Source organism: Panthera onca, chromosome C1 (genome assembly GCF_046562875.1).
Source record: "Panthera onca isolate mPanOnc1 chromosome C1, mPanOnc1 haplotype 2, whole genome shotgun sequence".
Taxonomy (NCBI): domain Eukaryota; kingdom Metazoa; phylum Chordata; class Mammalia; order Carnivora; family Felidae; genus Panthera; species Panthera onca.
In genome coordinates, this window is record NC_138346.1 from 136364103 (window position 1) to 136383988 (window position 19886).

At 35.0% G+C, this 19886-nt stretch overlaps 1 protein-coding gene and 1 non-coding gene across 3 annotated transcripts in view; both read right to left on the reverse strand.

Annotated features, from left to right (window-relative positions):
• Window positions 1-3397: 3397 nt before the first annotated feature.
• Window positions 3398-19886, reverse strand: part of AGL (amylo-alpha-1,6-glucosidase and 4-alpha-glucanotransferase) — an 84220-nt gene continuing 67731 nt past the window's right edge. For both annotated transcript variants that reach the window (XM_078451618.2, XM_078451619.2), the window contains exons 28-34: window positions 18841-18976; window positions 17470-17582; window positions 16323-16534; window positions 15029-15126; window positions 12038-12125; window positions 11790-11923; window positions 3398-6256 (exon numbers count right to left, since the gene is read on the reverse strand). In XM_078451618.2, the coding sequence (XP_078307744.2) occupies window positions 6139-6256; window positions 11790-11923; window positions 12038-12125; window positions 15029-15126; window positions 16323-16534; window positions 17470-17582; window positions 18841-18976 (899 nt within the window). In that variant the 3' untranslated portion in view covers window positions 3398-6138. The remainder of the gene's footprint in view (window positions 6257-11789; window positions 11924-12037; window positions 12126-15028; window positions 15127-16322; window positions 16535-17469; window positions 17583-18840; window positions 18977-19886) is intronic.
• LOC132673962 (U6 spliceosomal RNA) lies at window positions 7754-7860 on the reverse strand. The gene has a single exon (XR_009608295.3). It is a non-coding gene; the product is annotated as a U6 spliceosomal RNA (small nuclear RNA).

Genomic DNA, 19886 nt, shown 5'->3' on the forward strand with positions numbered 1-19886 from the left:
TGCCTTCATGAATCTTTACTTCTCTATAGGGTAGGTATTACTATTATTCTTTTTTTAAAATTTTTTTATTTTTAAATTTTTTTTACTATTATTCTATTTTAAAGAATAAAATAATTTAAAAATATATATAATATGTATATTATATATATTTATTTTATTTATGTATTTAATTTTATATTTATTTTTTATTTTATTTATGTATTTATTTTATTTTATATTTATTTATTTTTGACAGAGGGTTCGCTGGGAGGTGCACAGAGAAAGGGAGAGAGAGAATCCCAAGCAGGCTCCACAACATCAGCACAGAGCCCAATGTGGGGCTCAAGCTCACGAACCGTGAAATCATGATGTGAGCAGAAACCAAGAGTCGGATGCCACCCAAGCACCAAGTATTACCATCATACTTTGTTTACAGTTGAAGAAACAAAGGCTCAGAGAGGCAAGTAATCAGCTTTGGAAAGAGCAAAGTGTCATTGCACCAAGACTGGAAAGAGATTGGGCCAGATTGTAGAGGATCCCAAATGTCCTCTGAGCAGTGATGGGTTATAATCAGTGTTCAAGAGAGATTTTCCTCATAGTTCTATGAGAGTCAAAGTAAGTTGTGACCAACAAAGAAATTATTATATTAGTCTGAGCATAAGACAAGAGTGCAAACAGAAAGAGGGGAATAGATGAGAATCTAGTCAGGTAAACGTGAGACTTTTGTGAACTATCGAAGGTGATGTGGAGTTAAGATGAATCATTTTTGGAGCACTTTTATGTTACAATAAAAGGTGTCTAATAAGACTTGTGCTTAGTTTTGCACTTTCAAAAATCATTAATTACCATAAATGTTAACATTGAACATCTGCAGAGTTAAGTGCCATATTTGTTGGTAAACTTCCATAGATATAGCCTGCTTCCTTTAGTATTCTTCATGCCTGAGAGTGAATTCTAACTTCTTACCAAAATTTTCATGTAGCAACTTTGACAGTTGGCCATCTCTTAACCATTCTTATCCTTATTGTCTGACTTTTTTCTGCCTTACCTTGATAGGACACTTATATTTGCAAATGTATCCAAGTTGTGTAACGTAACCAATGCTTGGCACTTGGGGTCTGAATATTTAGCCAGAAATAGATCAGTTACCTTATTAAGGCAGATGACTGCAGATACAGCATTTTGATCGGGTGATAAGGGATTATGTCCAGACCTAAATAGAGCAAGATCTAATGCTTTCTATAATCAGGTGGCAACTGATAATAGCCATGCTTGACCTATGGATGGATGATGGCAAGAACTGTGAAACCTTCAATTTTGAGGATCTTTGGGAGTTGTAGTAGGAAGACTAAGGGTGGAGTCTTGGTTCAGTAATTTATGTGTTGTGTGACTTAGGGCATGACTCTTTTTTTTTTTTTTTTTTTTAATGTTTATTTATTTGAGAGAGAGTGAGCAAGTGGCAGAAGGGCAGAGGGAAAGTGACAGAGAGAATCTCAAGCAGGCTCTGTGCTGCGGGGTCAATCTCATGAACAGTGAGATCACGAACTGAGCCAAAACCAAAAGTCAGATGCTTAACCAACTGAATCACCCAGGAGCCCCAAGTCTGAATTTGTTATTCCAACTAATTGGCTGTTAAGTTGAACCCAAATGGATTATGTACATAATAGCAACAAAAAACATAAAAATCAGTAAGAATTTCAGCAAGCTAAAAATTTTTTTTGGATGTTGTTAGATGAAATTAAATACTGTCAATGCCAGTTCTAATCACATTAACTTACAGTGTGAGTATACGTTTAGTAAAAATAGTAAGAGAATACTTTTCAGATATGTAGAAATACTTAAGAAGAACAAAGGAGGGTACATAATACAGGATTCTAAGAAAGGGGAGTAGGGGATTGGCAAGAAAGAACTCTAAAAATATTAAAACAAAATATTATAATAGTTAAATGAGTGAACGGCACAAATAATTCCAATAGTATATCCCAGAAATTAAATAATTGAAAAAAGGAATCACTACCAGTCATATTCAATTCATGAGTGTGGAATATAACAATTTGGAAAAAACCCAAGTAATGTCTCACCTCATTCCTGGACACTGCTATAAAACACTAAATATTAAATCAGAAGAAAAAGCTTATTAAATTATTAAATGAAGTTGATTAAATTTTGAAGACATTGAAGAGTTCACAAAGATAAACATGAAAAGACTTGATTAAAGAAAAATCAAATGCTTTTTGTAAGTTAAACAAAATACTTTTAACCAAAAAAAAAAAAAAAAAAACCAAAAAAAACCAAGGAAAATATTAAGAAAAAACTGTAGCCAAAATGATAAAGTATCAGTATTCCTTAATAGTTCAAGGCTAATACAAATGGAAAAAGAAACAAACTAAAGAATGTGCTTCAGTTTATTATTTTGGCACATTGATCAGTTTGACAAATTCATTCATAAAAACTGTTTGATAGAAGTTTGGATTTCTATATAATTTTTTATCTGAAGATAAAGAGATATATTTGCAGGAAAAATGAAGTAATTAAGGCAAAGACTAAATGGATCAACTTTGGTCACTAGATGTTATTCTTTTTTAAAAAATTTTTAATGTTTATTTATTTTTGAGAGAGACAGAGACAGCGCATGAGCAGGGCTGAAACAGAGAGAGGGAGACACAGAATCCGAAGCAGGCTCCAGGATCTGAGCCGTCAGCACAGAGCCTGATGTGGGCTCAAACTCTTACGACCTGAGCCAAAGTCAAGACGCTTAACTGACTGAGCCACCCCAGGCACCCCACTAGGTGTTATTCTTATATTATAGTTAAAAGTGAAACAATCTTTCTGGCCACTACAGGAAGCACACATCTACATTATATCAATCCTAGCCTACGGTATTTGCCTTTTAGCAAGTTGATGAAAGGTAAATAAAAAGTTCATGGTAGAGTAAAAGGTTTCAAGAAGTACCAGGAAAGTGTATAGTTGCTAACCAATCTAATTATGTATCAAGAGTATGTTTTGGGGCTCCTGGGTGGCTCAGTCGGTTAAGCGCCTGACTTCAGCTCAGGTCATGATCTCACAGTTTGTGAGTTCGAGCCCCACATCACACTCTGTGCTGACAGCTCAGAGCCTGGAGCCTGCTTCAGATTCTGTGTCTCCCTCTCCCTCTGCTCCCTCCCCTGTGTATGCTCTGTCTCTTAGAATTAAGTAAAACAAAATTTTAAAATAAGTATGCTTTGCTCCTAATTTCAACTTGGCTAATTAAATACATTGCCAAACAGCCTAAAATTCTTCTTTTTCTTTCTGCCCTCATACATCCTGCAAAAAATAAACACCCAAAAATAAATACCCAAAATAAGCAAGCCCTGAATAAATGGTAGTGGCATCAAAAGATCAGTTAACTGGTAAATAATGGAATGAAAGTAAAATATAGTCCTTTAGAAAATATTTTTATTTTCTTGGCATACAGACATAAAAATGACATTTCTTACTAGATGTAGCAGTTGAAGACATATCAGAAATGGATTACAATTCACATAGGTTTTATTGTCCACAGATACGATGACAGGTCTAATGTTTCCTCAACTATCCTTGAAACATTAAATTATCACAGCATACTGGCTCTACTGGCAAACTTACGTCTCATGTTAAAGAGTAAGATTGATCTGGATTAGTGAGGAACCAAGGCATAGAACCATTACCGAAACATAATATAATGGTACATCATCCAACATCATTCAGGAATGAAGCATTCTATTTAGATGTTCTTTAGTGAAATGACATTTATGCCTCTAAAGTCTAAAACCATTGTTTTAACTACCTTTGATGAAATAATGTCTAACATGCCTTCTTAAACTTTAAAAAAGATCATGCACATTATCACAATGTTCTTTCCCTAATATTCCTTATTGGAATATCAACCACTTAATTTTCTAGTACAACATGATATCCTTAAAAATTACTGAGGTGGGGAATTGCCTTACAACCCAGTATGGTTATGTTTTAGAAGTTCTCAACTTGTTTATCTATCTATCTATCTATCTATCTACCTACCTACCTACCTACCTACCTATCCATCCATCTATCCATCCATCCATCCATCCATCCATCCATCCATCCATCCATCCATTCATCCTATTTAATTGTCAACTATTACTTCTTGCTTTTATTAAATACATTGGTTTTCGGTTATTTTTCTTACTATCTTTAATATAGAAGTTAAAGTAGAGCAACATAACTGCATCAACCTTTGATAACTAATGGTTTTCTCTCTCAAGGAATGTCATTCCTTTTAACTGCAAAGCTTAGAGAAAGTTATATATTGAGCAATGAAGAAGGAAGGGAAACTTGGAAACGAATGTATTTAAAGACAGCGATCAGATTAATATCACAACTCTCCTTAAATTTCTAGGATTTAATCTGCTTTAGGTTGGGAAACCAAAAAAGCAAGCTAGTTAAAACTATTTCTTTTTCTTTTAATTTTTAATGTTTATTTATTTTTGAAAGAGATAGAGTGTGAGCAGGGGAGGGGCAGAGAGAGTGGGAGACACAGAATCCCAAGCAGGCTCCAGGCTCTGAGCTGTCAGCATGGAGTCGGACATGGAGCTTGAACTCCACAAACTGCGAGATCATGACCTGAGCTGAAGTTGGATGTTCAACCAACTGAGCCACCCAGGCGCCCCTAGTTAAAACTATTTCTAAAGTACAGTCCATTTTGAAGAAGACTGTGCAGTATACATTAAGTTACATGAGCTTTTAAGCATGGGTATTTGATATCTTCTGTATTCATAGATTTTTACTACCTAAAAGTTTTAGTTTACTTTTCTTATTTTTATTTCTTAATCATACTTAAGATGGTTGGGTACGTTATCTTTAACTGAGAAAAGTATTACTGTACCATTATTTTATTAGCTATAAATATACTACTGAATAATATTAAATAGCAATGAAAGGATTTTTGCAACTATTTTCTTTCAACTAAAAGTATAACGATCTGATTTAAGTGTTTTCTTGAGACAAAAATAGTAAACAATAAAAAAAATCCATCTAGAGAATAAGTATTATTCAAAAATATTAACTCATATGAATGTTAAAAACCTTTTTTCCTTTTATGACTTTGGATTTAAGGTCATGAAAAACTTTTCAAATGATTCTATTGAATTCAAGAGAACTACTAAATTCATATCTATATTTTTATTATACCAAGATTTTTCTCAGTGCTAAACTTGTCAATGTAGGTTTTAGTTAATAGGAAACTAGTATCTGCTATGATCTATCAATACACTTTTGCACACAAACTAAAAATAATTGTTAAGTTTTAGAAAATTAATATAGCATGTTTTTCTTTAAAGTTCTCATAAATATGCCCAACAATGTGCATTTTGAGAATGTGAACCATCTCATAGTAGGAAACTCGTACTCAAGATTAATTTTACAAAACTATTTTTAGGAAATAAATTCTTAAATGCTTGTGTTTTTTCATATATCCTATGCATCATTAACATAAGCAAATTATGGCATTCATTATATTAAAAACATATTAGTATTCTAGTGAAAAAAAAACACACACAGTGAACATCTGTGTTCTGAACATCCTTTCTGAACATAACAGTGTAGGTAGACAACTCCATGAGTCAATATTCAGTTAATATTTATCAAATGCAGTGTAGAAGGTGCTAGGAATAATATAGTAAAAGGTGAGAACATTAGTTAACCACAGCATAATCAATATGTATTATTACTGAAGAAAATATATACCACAATTTGAAGATACTTTTCCATTTCTTTCATTATTACATTCTAATACTTCATTTTCACTTATGTACAAGTGGAAGATTACATAACTTTTCTGTTTCAAACTCTGGACTTCAAACTCTTATTTATTTCTAGGCAATTAAGGAATACTTCATGAATTCAAAAGAACATCCCATTGGTAATGATAGTTTTTCTTCCTGATTCAAATCAAAAGCTACCTCTCTGTACATTAAAAGCAAAACAAAAGAAAAGAAAAAGACAAATCACTGTTTTTAAAGTCTTACCTAATTGGGCATCATTATTATATAAATTAGATTTTTAAAATAACTTCAGCCTGTGCATATAAACCCTTTATATTATATTTGACCTTGCATTCCATAATACAAGTAATTGCATACTTCATACATATCCATGAATCAGCTATAAGTCATAAAGCGTTTCGAGAATAGTAGCAATTGACCAGGCTTGTGTTTCACAGCTGAAAGGACAGTATTGGCCATTCTCATTGGTCAGTTCAGGAAGTCCTTTCCAAGGGGATCTTAAAGAAAGAAAAGACATTTTATGAGATACAATCTAACACATCTTGTCTGGATTAACAAAATAGGCAATAACTTGGTGGTTTTCCTTGCTAGTACAGAAAAACAATCATATATAGTCATTTGCTACAAAATAAAACAGGATATCCTAAAGATCTATGTATAAAGAATTTAGATTAAAATTATTCTTTGATATTCAGTGTTTGGGATTTAAGACCTTCAAACACAAAGGATTCCTTTTATGTATTAAAAACAGGGGGTGCCTGGGTGGCTCAGTTGGTTGAGTGCCTGACTTCGGCTCAGGTCATGATCTCATGGTTGGTGAGTTTGAGCCCCATATGGGGCTCATTGCTGTCAGTGCAGAGCCTGCTTCAGATCCTCTGTACCCCCCCCTCAGCACCTTTCCCACTCTCTCTCTCTCAAAAATAAACATTAAAAAAAGAAAACAGAAGAAACTATCATTCTAAGCATATACAGAGTGACAAATATCCTCTCAGGTCTAATTTTAGTACTTTCAAATTAAGTTTATGAAATTCAAATTGTAATTATGTAGATTTTGACAAAATTATAAAACTAATATAGAATAATGAAGAAACGCTGAGAGCTATGACTAGGAAAATAGTGCCAATTAAAAACAAATCTGGTGGCACCTGGGTGGCTCAGTCGGTTGAGCATCCAATTCTTGAGTTTGGCTCAGGTCACGATGCCAGAGTTGTGGGATCGAGCCCTGCATCTGGCTTGCACTGAGCAAGGAGCCTGCTTAAGACTGATTCTCTCTCTCCCTCTGCCCCTCTCCCCTGCTTGCATTCTCTCTCTCTCTCAAAAAAAAAACAAAAAACAAAAACAAACCAATATGAATTTCTATACTAATCTCTCATTCTACTAATACAGTTAGTATTTATTATGTTCTAATACTAAGTGACTTATGTACATTATCTCATTTAATGCTCACAGCAACCCTGAAAGGCAAGAACCATAATCATCCGTATTCACAGAGCAGGTAAGAGGTTTAGAGAGGTTAACTAATTATCAGGTCTTATTATCAGAACACAGTATTGTTTCCATATCAAATTTCTTCTTCTTTTTTCTTTTTTTAACTTTATTTATTTATTTAAGTAATCTCTACACCCAACATGGGGCTTGAACTTACAACCTTGAGATCAAGAGCTGCATGGTCTTGGAACTGAGCCAGCCAGGTGCCCCTCAAATTTATTCTCTTTTAAAAAAATGTTTATTTATTTATTGATCAAGAGAGAGAGTGAGAGAAGCAGAGAGGAAAGAGAAAATCCCAAGCAGGCTGCAGCTGTTAGCTCAGAGCCCAACGACGGGGCTTGATCTCATGAACTGTGAGATCATGAACTGAGCAGAAATCAAGACTCAGATGCTCAACTAACTAAGCCACCCAGGTGTCCCTCAGTTTTATTCTTAATTTTAGTGTAATCTCTTAAACATGAAACATAAAGTTAAAAAATCCAGAATTCTGTATTGTTTCATTTTTTTTTTTTATGGAACGCTTCACGAATTTGCGTGTCATCTTTGCGCAGGGGCCATGCTAATCTTCTCTGTATCGTTCCAATTTTAGTATATGTGCTGCCGAAGCGAGCACTGTATTGTTTCATTTTTAAAGTTGGGTTATGGGAATGTGTTTTGTTTCACCATTATAACATTGTAACTCATGGCTGTGTGAAGAGTGTATGTTACATTATACTCTTCTGTAGGCATTAAATTTTTCATAAGTATGGAAACATAATTCCCTTAAGTAAATATGGAGACAGTTTGGATAATAACTAATAATAATAACACCAGCTATGTACCATATTTAAAAAGCCATCACAGAGAAGTACAAAATATAGAAACTTGCTTCCATGTGTTCAAGTTTCTTCCGAGTAAAATGCCAAATTACTGAAGTTAGGTACCAGGGTATCTGTAATAGGCTGAACTGTGTCCTCCTCAAAATTCATATGTTGAAGTCCCAACCCTCAGTACCTCAGAATGTAAACTTATTTGGACATGGGGTTGTTACAGATGTAATTAGTTAAGATGAGGTCACACTGGAATAGGATGGGCCCCCAATCCAATTTGACTGGTGTCCTTAGAGAAATTTGGACCAAGAGATGCACACAGAGAGAAAGTCATGTGAAGATTGGAGTTATGCTACCACAAGCCAAGGAATTACCAGAAGCTGGGAGAGAGGGCTGGGAGAGATCCTTCCCTAGCATCTTCAGAGGGAGCATGGCCCTAGTAACACCTTGATTTCAAACTTCTGGCCTCTAGAACCGTGAGGCAATAAAGTTCCTTATTTAAGCTTTTCACTTTGTAGTGCTTTGTTATGGCAGAGTCAGCAAACTAATATAGTATTGAAATTAAATAAAACAAGCTAATAGAACCAATAATATACTGCTCACAATTGTTATGTGGAACCAGAACATGGAACATATACATACTGGTATAAAGAAGTCTTCTTTTCCTTCCTTTCTGAAAGAAATTCATTCCTCAAGTCATTAGGTGGGACAAAGGAGGTCAGTGACCACAACTGGGGAGGAGAGGACATAAGGGTAGCGGGAACAGCACAGGGTGGGATGCCAGAGCCTGAAGGGTATGAAGAAGTTCATACCAAGGGTGGGAATGGCCCAGAGCCCAGATGGTGCAAGGGGGGCATCCGCACATAAGTGTGGTTTAGTGTGGGATTGTCAGGCCCAAGAAGGACAAAAGGTCACCTATGTCTTGGGGCAAGCAGGGTGAGCCGAGTCCCCATGGTAGTGGATAGCACAGTGTGGAGGGTAGGTTACTCATGGCCCTAAGATCAAGAGTCGCATGCTTTTCTGACTGAGCCGGCTGGGTGCCCCTGGATAGCATAAGGTTTTTTATGAAAAGAAGAAAGCAACAATTTCAAATATTATAGGAGTGTCAAAGAAGGGAAATGAAAGGATGTCATGGGATCTGAGAACCTGAAAGAATCTTGTTGAGTGGCTTCACCAGAGTGGTGAGGGCAAAACAAAAGCCAGACTGAAGGTGGAAAGGGGTCAGAAAGCAAAAGATTGAGGCTGCTCCTATAGGAAGTGAGCTGAGAAGAAAACAGAATGATAGGACAGGGCTAGAGGCAGGAACAGTATGAAAGCACTTTATTTTAGGATGGGCTGATCTTTCTAGATTAAGAAGGAAGGATCAAGTGGAATACCAAGAAAGGATAATTACTGGAGCAAAATCAGGACACAGGTGGGAGGGATGGGATCACAGGTAAAGTAGAAGAGTGATCCCCGCAGTGTAAGATACTCTTACTTTTCATGGACAAAAGGGGAAAAAAAAGAGAAAATAGATGCAAACAATGAGAAATACTGTGGCAACAATGAGAAATACTGTGGCAATAACTGGGGCAACAAAGGATAGAATATAAGAATGTTCACATCACACAGATTCAGTCTCAGTTTCTAGATGAGGTACAAGAACTCTGGCAGGATTGGGTTTTCTGTGACTACATCCAAGCTAATAAAAACAAACTGAAAAAAAAGAAAGCTTGACACGACATTCATGGTGATGATGGAAGTCCCTCATGCTCTTGTAATAAAGGAGAGAACATTAATGTTGTTTATGCATAATAATTATGAAGCAATAAGCTGTATATATACAGCCATACCTTGTTTTACTGAATTTTGCTTTACCGCACTTTGTAGACACTGTTTTTTACAAATTGAAGGTTTGTGGCAACCCAGCATCAAGCAAGTCTACTGGTACCGTTTTTTCCAACAGCATTTGCTCACTTGGTATCTGTGTAACATTTCGGTATGTCACACAATATTTCAAACTTATTCATTATTCTTGTATTTGTTATGGTGATCTGTGGTCAGTGATTATGACTTGCTGAAAGCTTAGATGATAATCAGCATATTTTAGCAATAAAATATTAATTTTTTTTAACGTTTATTTTTGAGAGTGAGAGAGAGTGGGGGAGGGGCAGAGAGGGAAAGAATCTGAAGCAGGCTCCAGGCTTTGAGTTGTCAGCACAGAGCCTGATGCGGGGATCAAACTCATGAACTGAACCGTGAGATCATGACTTGAGCCGAAGTCAGATGCTTAACTGACTGAGCCACCCAGGCACCCCAGCAATAAATTTTTAAAAAAATTTTTTTAAGGTTTATTCATTTCTCAGAGACAGAGAGACAGAGCGTGAGGGAGGGAGGGGCAGAGAGAGACAGAGGGAGACACAGAATCTGAAACACGCTTCAGGCTCTGAGCTGTCAGCACAGATTCCGATGCGGGGCTTGAACTCATGGACTGCAAGATCATGACCTGAGCTGAAGTTGGACGCTTAACCGACTGAGCCACCCAGGTGCCCCAATAAAATATTTTTAACTTAAGGTATGTACATTGTTTTTTTTAGACATTATGTTATTGCATATTTAATGACTACTGTACAGTATAAATGTAACTTTGACATTCACTGGGAAACCAAAAAATTCATTTGACTTCCTTTATTGTGATTTTTGCTTTATTGAGGTGGTCTGTAACTGAACCCACACCATCTCTGAGGCATGCCTGTATTTAGGTTTAATCTAGAATTTGGGAAATTAAGCTAGCTTTCAACTATCTTTGTATCATCTTATAAAGACACATAACTCTGACACTATTTATCTCCAATAATTCGGACAAAGGAGGTGACAAATGGGTTTGAGATAACAGTCAAAAGACCAACCTTGATACTTTAATTGTAATAAGTATAGAAGTATAATAAATATAAAAACATGTTTACTTATTTATCAAGAGAGACAGAAGGAGGGGCAGAGAGAGAAGGAGAGGCAGAGAAAGAGGGAAGAGAGAATCTGTCAGTGCAGAGCCTGACACGGGGCTTGATCCCATGAACCATGAGAGCATGACCTGAGCCAAAATCAAGAGTCAAATGCTTAACCAACTGAGCCACCCAGGTGCCCCTATAATAAAGCATTTCTGAAAATTATTTATTGATATATCTTTATTTTTTTTATCTTAAGTTATTCTGATTTTATTTATTTTTTCAAATTATTCTAAATTTAAAAAGTTTTAACATACAGTGTTACATTAGTTTCAGGTGTACAACATAATGACCCAGAAATTCTATACATTTCTTGGGTGCTCATGAGGATAAGTGTACTCTAATTCTCTATATCTATTTCACCCATCCCTCCACCTACCTCCCCTCTGGCAACCACATAAATCTTTAAATCAGCTAACTCAAAATGCCCAGGCTGAGAACTTTTAGTTTTTTTATTTATTCTGTTCTAACCATACCCAAAAATATCCATGAAATTTAAAAAATCAGACTATTTGACATGTATAAATCACACAATATCAAGTCTTCAAATCAAAATAAATAACCTAAAATAATTAAAAGAAGGTGAAATTACATCATTGAATTTGTCATGTTAAATAAGAGTAAAGCTTTCAGATTTCATTGGGGTACCTAGAGTATACAGAAACTAATTCTAGGAGCTGTTATTTACCTAATATCTAATGAATTGACTAAATACTGTTATGGGAATTACATGCTGCCCAACAACTTACCTCTCAAGATGAACATAATGCCGGGAAAGAACATTTTTAACCAAAAACACAGTCTTTGCATTAGCCTCTGGACCCATCAATTTGGAAAAATATAATTTTGCACGAAGAAAATAGCCAATGGGCCATAGCCACTCCTAAAAAAGATGATTTAAAAGTAAAGGAAAAAAAAAAAGAGCTGTGAATATTTATAAAGTTATTTGAAAAATAACTTAAGCTGAAAATTCTGAAAAGAGAAATGAAATTCTTACAGGTCCTTGGTGATAATTGAAACCTTTAGCAAGATTGTAGTTGTCATTGTCTAAGGCGTTGTCATAAATACCACAGTAAACCATATCACTGCAAAATTATTGAAATTTAGGTTAGAAAAAGATCAGACATTACATAAGAAAGATTTTTCAATAGCAGAGGTAAAAGAAATAATCAAGTTATTTTGTCTTCCAAATCTATTAACCTTAGATTAGTATATACTGGGCTCAGAATGTCTTTTTTTTTTACAACTCATTTTAAAAGATTTATTTGTTTGTTTGTTTATTTATTTATTTTTAAGTAAACTCTCTGCTCACCATGGGGCTTGAACTCACAATCCCAAGATCAAGAGTCACATTCTCTACTGATTAAGCCCAGCCAGGCACCCCCGGAATACTTTAATACTGTGTGAGGGAATGATTAACAAATACTTACTGGCTAATACAAAAAAATATAAAGTATTCAGGTATCTTGCCTTCAAGGAGTTAGTCTAACACTAAATATTGGTTAAATTCAATTATTTCACTAAGCTTCTAATATACTTATTATAATTAAAATATATACAAAATAAATTAACAAACATTAAAGAGATTTTATTAAATATAACATAAATATTATATATTGGAAAGATTGTTTTTAAAAAATTTTTTAAATTTTTTTTTTTTTTTCAACGTTTATTTATTTTTGGGACAGAGAGAGACAGAGCATGAACGGGGGAGGGGCAGAGAGAGAGGGAGACACAGAATCTGAAACAGGCTCCAGGCTCTGAGCCATCAGCCCAGAGCCTGATGCGGGGCTCGAACTCACGGACCGCGAGATCGTGACCTGGCTGAAGTCGGACGCTTAACCGACTGCGCCACCCAGGCGCCCCTAAAAAATTTTTTAACAATTATTTATTTTTGAGGGGGGGGGATAGAGCATGAGTGGGGTAGGGGCAGAAAGGGAGGGAGACACAAAATCCGAACCAGGTTCCAAGCTCTGAGCTGTCAGCACAGAGCCCAATGTGGGGCTCGAACTCACAGAGTGAGAGATCATGACATGAGATGAAGTCTGACACTTAACCGATGAGCCACCCAGGTACCCTGGAAAGATTGTTTTTTAAACTTCTCCAGTAAGTTACTTAAAAAGTAATTAAAATTAGTACATTATCATTACAAATAGTAACCAAATGGACACAGAAAATTTATACACAGTTATAAACTAAACGAAGTATTACAAGCTTATTGTGACAGATAATACAAGATAGTTATCTATACTCAGTTTAATTATTACTTTTTTTTTCTTTTAGTGAGAGAACTTGCCACCTGAGTAAGCTTATTTATTTATTTACTTATTTCAAATGAGTAGGCTTTAACTGTGGGTTTTAGTCTTGATCATTGGTTTGTAACACGTCTGAAAATGTGGAGAACACTTCAGAATACGGATAAGCATACACACAAAAAGTCTGCATCTCAAGATTGAAAGGAGTACATAGTAAATTAGGAAAATTCTACAAAGGAGAGGGTATTATATAGAAATGGAACTCTGTCACCTATTGATATAGAAAGCAAATTAATGTTGGGCATCAAACTTTAAAGGAAAATCGCAGAAGACAAACAGGGAGGTCATTAGAAACTCAAGAAGAAACAAAAGTTGGAAAAGAAAAGAAACGTAAAATGGCATAAACACATAATCATAAAGTAAAAACAAAATCGGTTATTGGTTAAAATAAAAATAGTGGGGTAATTACACAGAAAGGATGGAAATGGTTAGTGATGAGGATAGAGTTAAATCCTCATCTGTCAACACAAGAAATAACCAAATAGTGTCTAATATTTAAAAAAAAAATCAAGAAACAGGGGCACCTGGGTGGCTCAGTCGGTTAAGCATCCGACTTTGGCTCAGGTCATGATCTTGCAGTTTGTGAGTTTGAGCCCCGTGTCGGGCTCTGTGCTGACAGCTCAGAGCCTGGAGCCTGTTTCAGATGCTGTGTATCTCCATCTCTTGGCCTCTCCCCTGCTCATGTTCTGTGTCTCTCAATAATAAATAAATGTTAAAAAAAATTTTTTTTTAAATAAAAAAATCAAGAAACAACTGCATCCACACATTATTTAGTAATATGGGAGCAGGGATACCTGGGTGGCTCAGTCGGTTGAATGTCTGACTCCTGATTTCGGCTCAGGTCATGATTTTGCAGTTTGTGAGATCAAGCCCCGAGTTGGGCTCTGTGCTGACAATGCAGAGCCTGCTTGGGATTCTCTCTCTCTGCCCCTCCACCACTCACACTTGCTCTCTCTCTCTCAAAATAAATAATCAAAAATTAAAAAAAAAAAAGAAATATGGAGGGAACTGCCAGGGGTAATAACTTGGAAAATTTTAAAGACTGTCTTTGAGGAGACAATATGTCTATACTTCCAATGTTCACAATAATCATGTATTACTTTTACAATCAGAAAAAGTAAACATTAGGAAATATTCATGACATATTAGTTTTATAAACATAAAACTTATTGATTATTAAATATAGGACAAGCATTGTGAACACTGATGTTTAATGAAGATACAGATGGTGTTCTTAAAAACTCAGTTTGAATGCAATTTTAGAGTTTACTGACAAGCAAAAAAATTATGGTTGATGCAATATAAACATCAACAACAACATTCTTTTTTTTTTTTTTTTAACGTTTTTTTATTTTCGAGAGAGACAGAGACAGAATGCGAGTGGGTTGCAACAGAGAGAGGGTGGCACAGAATCCAAAGCGGGCTCCAGGCTCTGGGCTGTCAGCACAGAGCCTGACGCAGGGCTCAAATTCACAAGCTGTGAGATCATGACCTGAGCCGAAGTCGGATGCTCAACTGACTGAGCCACCCAGGCGCCCCAACAACAACATTCTTAATACTTACACTCCAACGTACTTGGGGTTCCAAAGTTTTCATGCCAAGATTAAATATAAATATAATTATATATTAAATATAATATGAATAATATTCTTAATATTTATACTCCAACTTACTCTGGATCCAAAGTTTTCATGCCAAGGGGACCAAGCAATTTTTTTTCTGCAATCTCCAAAGCTTTCCATGCTTTTTCTGCAGTAAAGAGCTCAGGGGCCTAATGAATATCAAAAGTGAATATTCAAACTTTTTAAGATCACAAAAGAATTAGTTTCCACCCACAGTGGAACATAAACTATTCATAAACTCAGAAATGAAAACGGTTTAAAAATACAGTGTGCGTCAGAACTCATTTCAAGTGCAGAAGCTTAACCGGATCTAATGCTATGGGGCTGATGTGGGTGCGCTGCTCTTGGCCTTAGAAGTGAGCAAAGCTGTTAGATGTGATTATTTCCTTGTGTCATTTTAAGAAAGTTATGAGCTCCAAAAGGAAGCTGCCTCAGCTACAATGAAGGCAGAACACACTTAAACCCATCTAATTCATTTTTCAGGATGTTTGCAATAGCTTCCTTTAAGTATATCTGGTAGTCATTTTTTTGCTTTTGGGGTCATAGTAAAATACAGAATGACTTACACTCTAAAAGCACAAGTAAATGTACTTATGATATGGAGGAGAGAAAACACTGGTGGCTAAGAATCTATATTTATTGTAATGGTTAAATGAAATCAAATGCACATTGAGTAGAAGCTATCTTTATGTACCTTTGCATTTTTTATTCTTTTTTTGCAGCTTTTATTCTACTATAATTTATAGTTCCATGTTTAGTGCTTTTTTTGACAAGATGGAGACAGCTATGTAGTCATGGAAGAACACATACCGTCTCTATTTTACTGTTCTTACAGTTTATTTTTAGACTAAGAGGTAAAGTAGAGTCTAGAATTCTAGAGTGAATTGCAGCAATACAACAAGGAAACAGAATATGAGTTGAAGCAACTTTCATTAGTTCACCAGTCTAGATCTTTTCAGTTTGTATGCTGAGGCACTCACTGGTCACAGCACAGGTGTGCCCAAATATGGATGCCATCAGCTTTCAAGTTGGGTGGGGCCTGGGGCTAACTGAAGCAGTTGGATCTGGCATGATCAACCTAATCAATTTAGACCAATGTACTGTATAAATATCGTTATTTTTTATGTGTGCTATGATAAGAAAAACATTGGTAAGCACTCCATTAGTCATCATCTATTATTTTCTGTTTTTTGATACTGAATGTCATAGGTTAAGGGTGGTATAAAACTAGCTAGTAAACAATATACTTTTTGGCAACTACATGAATTTGAAAACAAATGGGAATAAAGAACTAAATACACTCTACCACAATGTTTTTGAAATTTGAAAGTAGCAATTCACTTACTACAACCATTGCTATGGTGAAATTAGGCCTGAGCTGATAGTCACACCACGGGCTTGAAGCTCCATAGCTATCTTTGTATATGCCACGTTTGTGAACCAGATTAGGATGCTTTTCGTTAGAATCTGAAGGGTCTTCTGACACATAAAATAGCTTTTCGAAGTTGTCTTGTATTTTTCTGTTCCACTCATCGTATGAGATTGTCACAACCTTTCCTGAAACATGATAAAAGATTTGGCAGTTTTTAAGCATTCAAAGAAATCCATACATTTAGTTACAGCCAAAGAGTAATATTTAGGCAATAAATTACCCACTTCTTACAACTGTCAGGGTCTTTTGATAAAAGACTTGGCAGTTTTTAAGCATTCAAAGAAATCCATACATTTAGTTACAGCCAAAGAGTAATATTTAGGCAATAAATTACCCACTTCTTATAACTGTCAGGGTCTTTTGAAGGACTCTAGCTTGAAATTAAAATTATCTTTTGTTATATTACCAAAAAGAATTAGACTCCAGTAAATGATCCCTGATTTGTCTTTGTATCACTCTTAACGTGTTTGATAAAGTTACATTTACTGTGCACTTGGAATGAGGCTACTCTGAATTGAGAAGTGCCAGAAGTGTAAAAATACACTGGATTTCACAGAAAATACTCTCCCCACAAAAGAATGTAAAATGGCTCATGAATAATTTCATGCTTATTACATGTTGAAATAATATTTAGCACATATTGAGTTAATAATGTATATTATCATAATTAGTTTCACCTGTTTCTTTTTATTTTACTTTAATGTGAGTACTAGAAAATTTAAAATTATATTTCTTTTGGACAGATAGCTCTAGAAAAAGAGATGTAAAGATTTCATAAGTGTTCACAAAAATGCAACTTGCTCACAGTCACATTAAGGAAAAGAAAGCATAATAAGGCAATTAACTATGATGTTTTTCATATCTCAGTTCAAAGTTGCTATAAAAATATGGTTAGTAACCAGGTTTGTTACAATTTCATAGTAGGAAATTAATGTTCTTTCTTTCCTCTTAATCTTAAGAGTTTTCTAATATTAGCTCATTGAGTCAAATGATGATTATGTAGATTAAGAGTATAGACTGTACATTTGAAGTTTCTTTTTAAATAAAATGCACAGCTTACCATGTCTTCTTATGGTGACTTCATGATAAGGGAAAATTCTTTTTTTGGATAATTCCAGCAACCAACGGACGGTAGATTTACTCAGGCCCACAATTTCCACAGCAGACCCATCTCTAAAATTAAAATAAATTTTACTCTGTGGGTTGGAGTCATTTAAGCACTACTTAAATGGCATTCAATAAATAATTCTGATGAATTGTATAATTAATATGTTATAAAAACGACTATGAAAAGCCCCTCACTTTATTGAAATGTATAATGCATACATAAGAAATCTCTCCACTAATTATTTTGCCATTGCTTACCTACTTAACAATTAAAAAAAGTTCCGTGAAGTGGAATGGTGATTATGGAGTTAAAGACGATGGCAGCTGGAAAAGGTAGGGAATGCATCAGAGAATATTGAAACAGAGTACCAAAGACAGAAAACATGGGATAGAAGGACTGGAGAAAGCCAGGGAAAGTATACTTAGTAATTTGAAAGTGTGGTTTTTTTTGTTTTTTGTTTTTTTTTAGAGAGTTAGAGAGAGAGAGAGAGAGAGAGAGAGAGAGAGAGAGAGAAAGCGAGCACAAGTTGGGGAACAGGGCAGAGGGAGGAGGGAGAGAGAGAATCTTAAGCAGGCTCCATGCCCAGCACAGAGCCTGAAGCGGGGCTTGTGACTTTGGGATCATGACCTAAGCTGAAATCAAGAGTTGGATGCTCAACCGACTGAGCCACCCAAGTGCCCCTGAAAGCTCATTTTTAAGGAAAATGAAAGGGAAGTATGAGACCTAATAACGTACCGAAATAAACATGCTTTAAAAAGAATTCACAAAGCATATAACAACAGCTATAATTAAATGATTTTTTTCACAGTTCTGACTGAAGATAAAATTTAGAATAAGAAAAGAGTTTCTCAGACTTGATACTATATTAAGCATTTAAAACCATAAAAAGAAATAATGGGAGAAAAGACGAAAAAATTTAGGAGGATAAAAGGTTCAGAAATTAAAAGTATTTCAAAAAGGACTGGGTAATGGGGTGTTTTCTATATGCATGAAAGATGGGCATAATGAAATGTTTACAATGAAAGCATTTTAGGTTAAGATCTTAACCACAGGGATAACGAATCATAATAATAATGAATCACTCCTTTGAGGTGCTTGTGGGGAATCACCCCACAAGAACTCCCTGAAAAGAACAGCTTTCCTTGATGACTTGTAACAAGAGAGCTGTGTGTGTGTGCTGTGGGAGAGGAGGGAGTGGATGAAGGGAGGGAGATTTTGACCGATTTAATATGAAGACTTCGTGGTTAATAGAATAAAAGATTCCATAAGTATGTGGTTTTAAAAAGGGTATAATTATATATGCACAATACAAATAAATACTACCTTGGAGTGGCTGGGATTCCTCTGTTTCTGGCTCTGTCACTTTCTCCCATTTTATCCATCCATGTGCCGCAATTTAAGCGATTTCCTCCATAAACAAATCCTGTTTCTTCGTCAACACCTGCAGTTATATTGAAGCCTAGAAAAGCAAAATAAAACATTTATAAAATCTGAAAGGAATACAACAAACTAGGATAACTACTCTGGAGAGGACTGTGCTAATGCCTTAAAAGCTGAAGACGTGTATGTTCTACCATAGAGTAGTTTCACTTCTAGACACATACTTTAGAGAAATCCTTACCCATGTGCATATGAAGGTACGCACAAGGATATTCAATGCAACACTGTATTAGCAAGAAAATAAATAACTGCTAAGCAGAGAAGTGAATAAACACTGTGGTTTATTCATACAGTGTAAAACTCTCTATACCATTTCAAATTAATGAACTAGATTTACATGAATCATAATGTGCAAAACCCCAAAACAAAATGATTGAGCAAACAAGTTGCAAAAGGATATGCATAAGATACCTTTTCTTAAAAGTTTAAAATATAGACAGTACTAATATATATAATCATATAGGTCTATATGACTATGTCTAATATGATAATATTTAAAACATATAGTTATGTGTATATATTATAGTCTGAATACATATATAATGTATAATATACTGAATACATACTATATAATATACTGAATATATACTACATAATACATATGTAATTTACACATACTCAAACACAAACTCATAAAATTCAAAACATAAATGGAAATAATAAACCCTGATTCTAGCATAGTCATTAATTATAGAGAGGGAGGGAAGAGAGAGAGAGATGAAGCTCTACATACAATTCTGATGGTTTATTTTCAACACAAAACAGAAAGATCTGAAGAAAATATGATCAAATGTTAATATCTGTCTAATTTTATTTTTAGGTTTCAAGGTGTAATTTATATTTTTCTCTAACTGGAATGTTTTACAATTAAATCTAAAAATTAAAATAATTCAGAGATATCACAAAAAATGTTCTTTTAAGTATAAAAT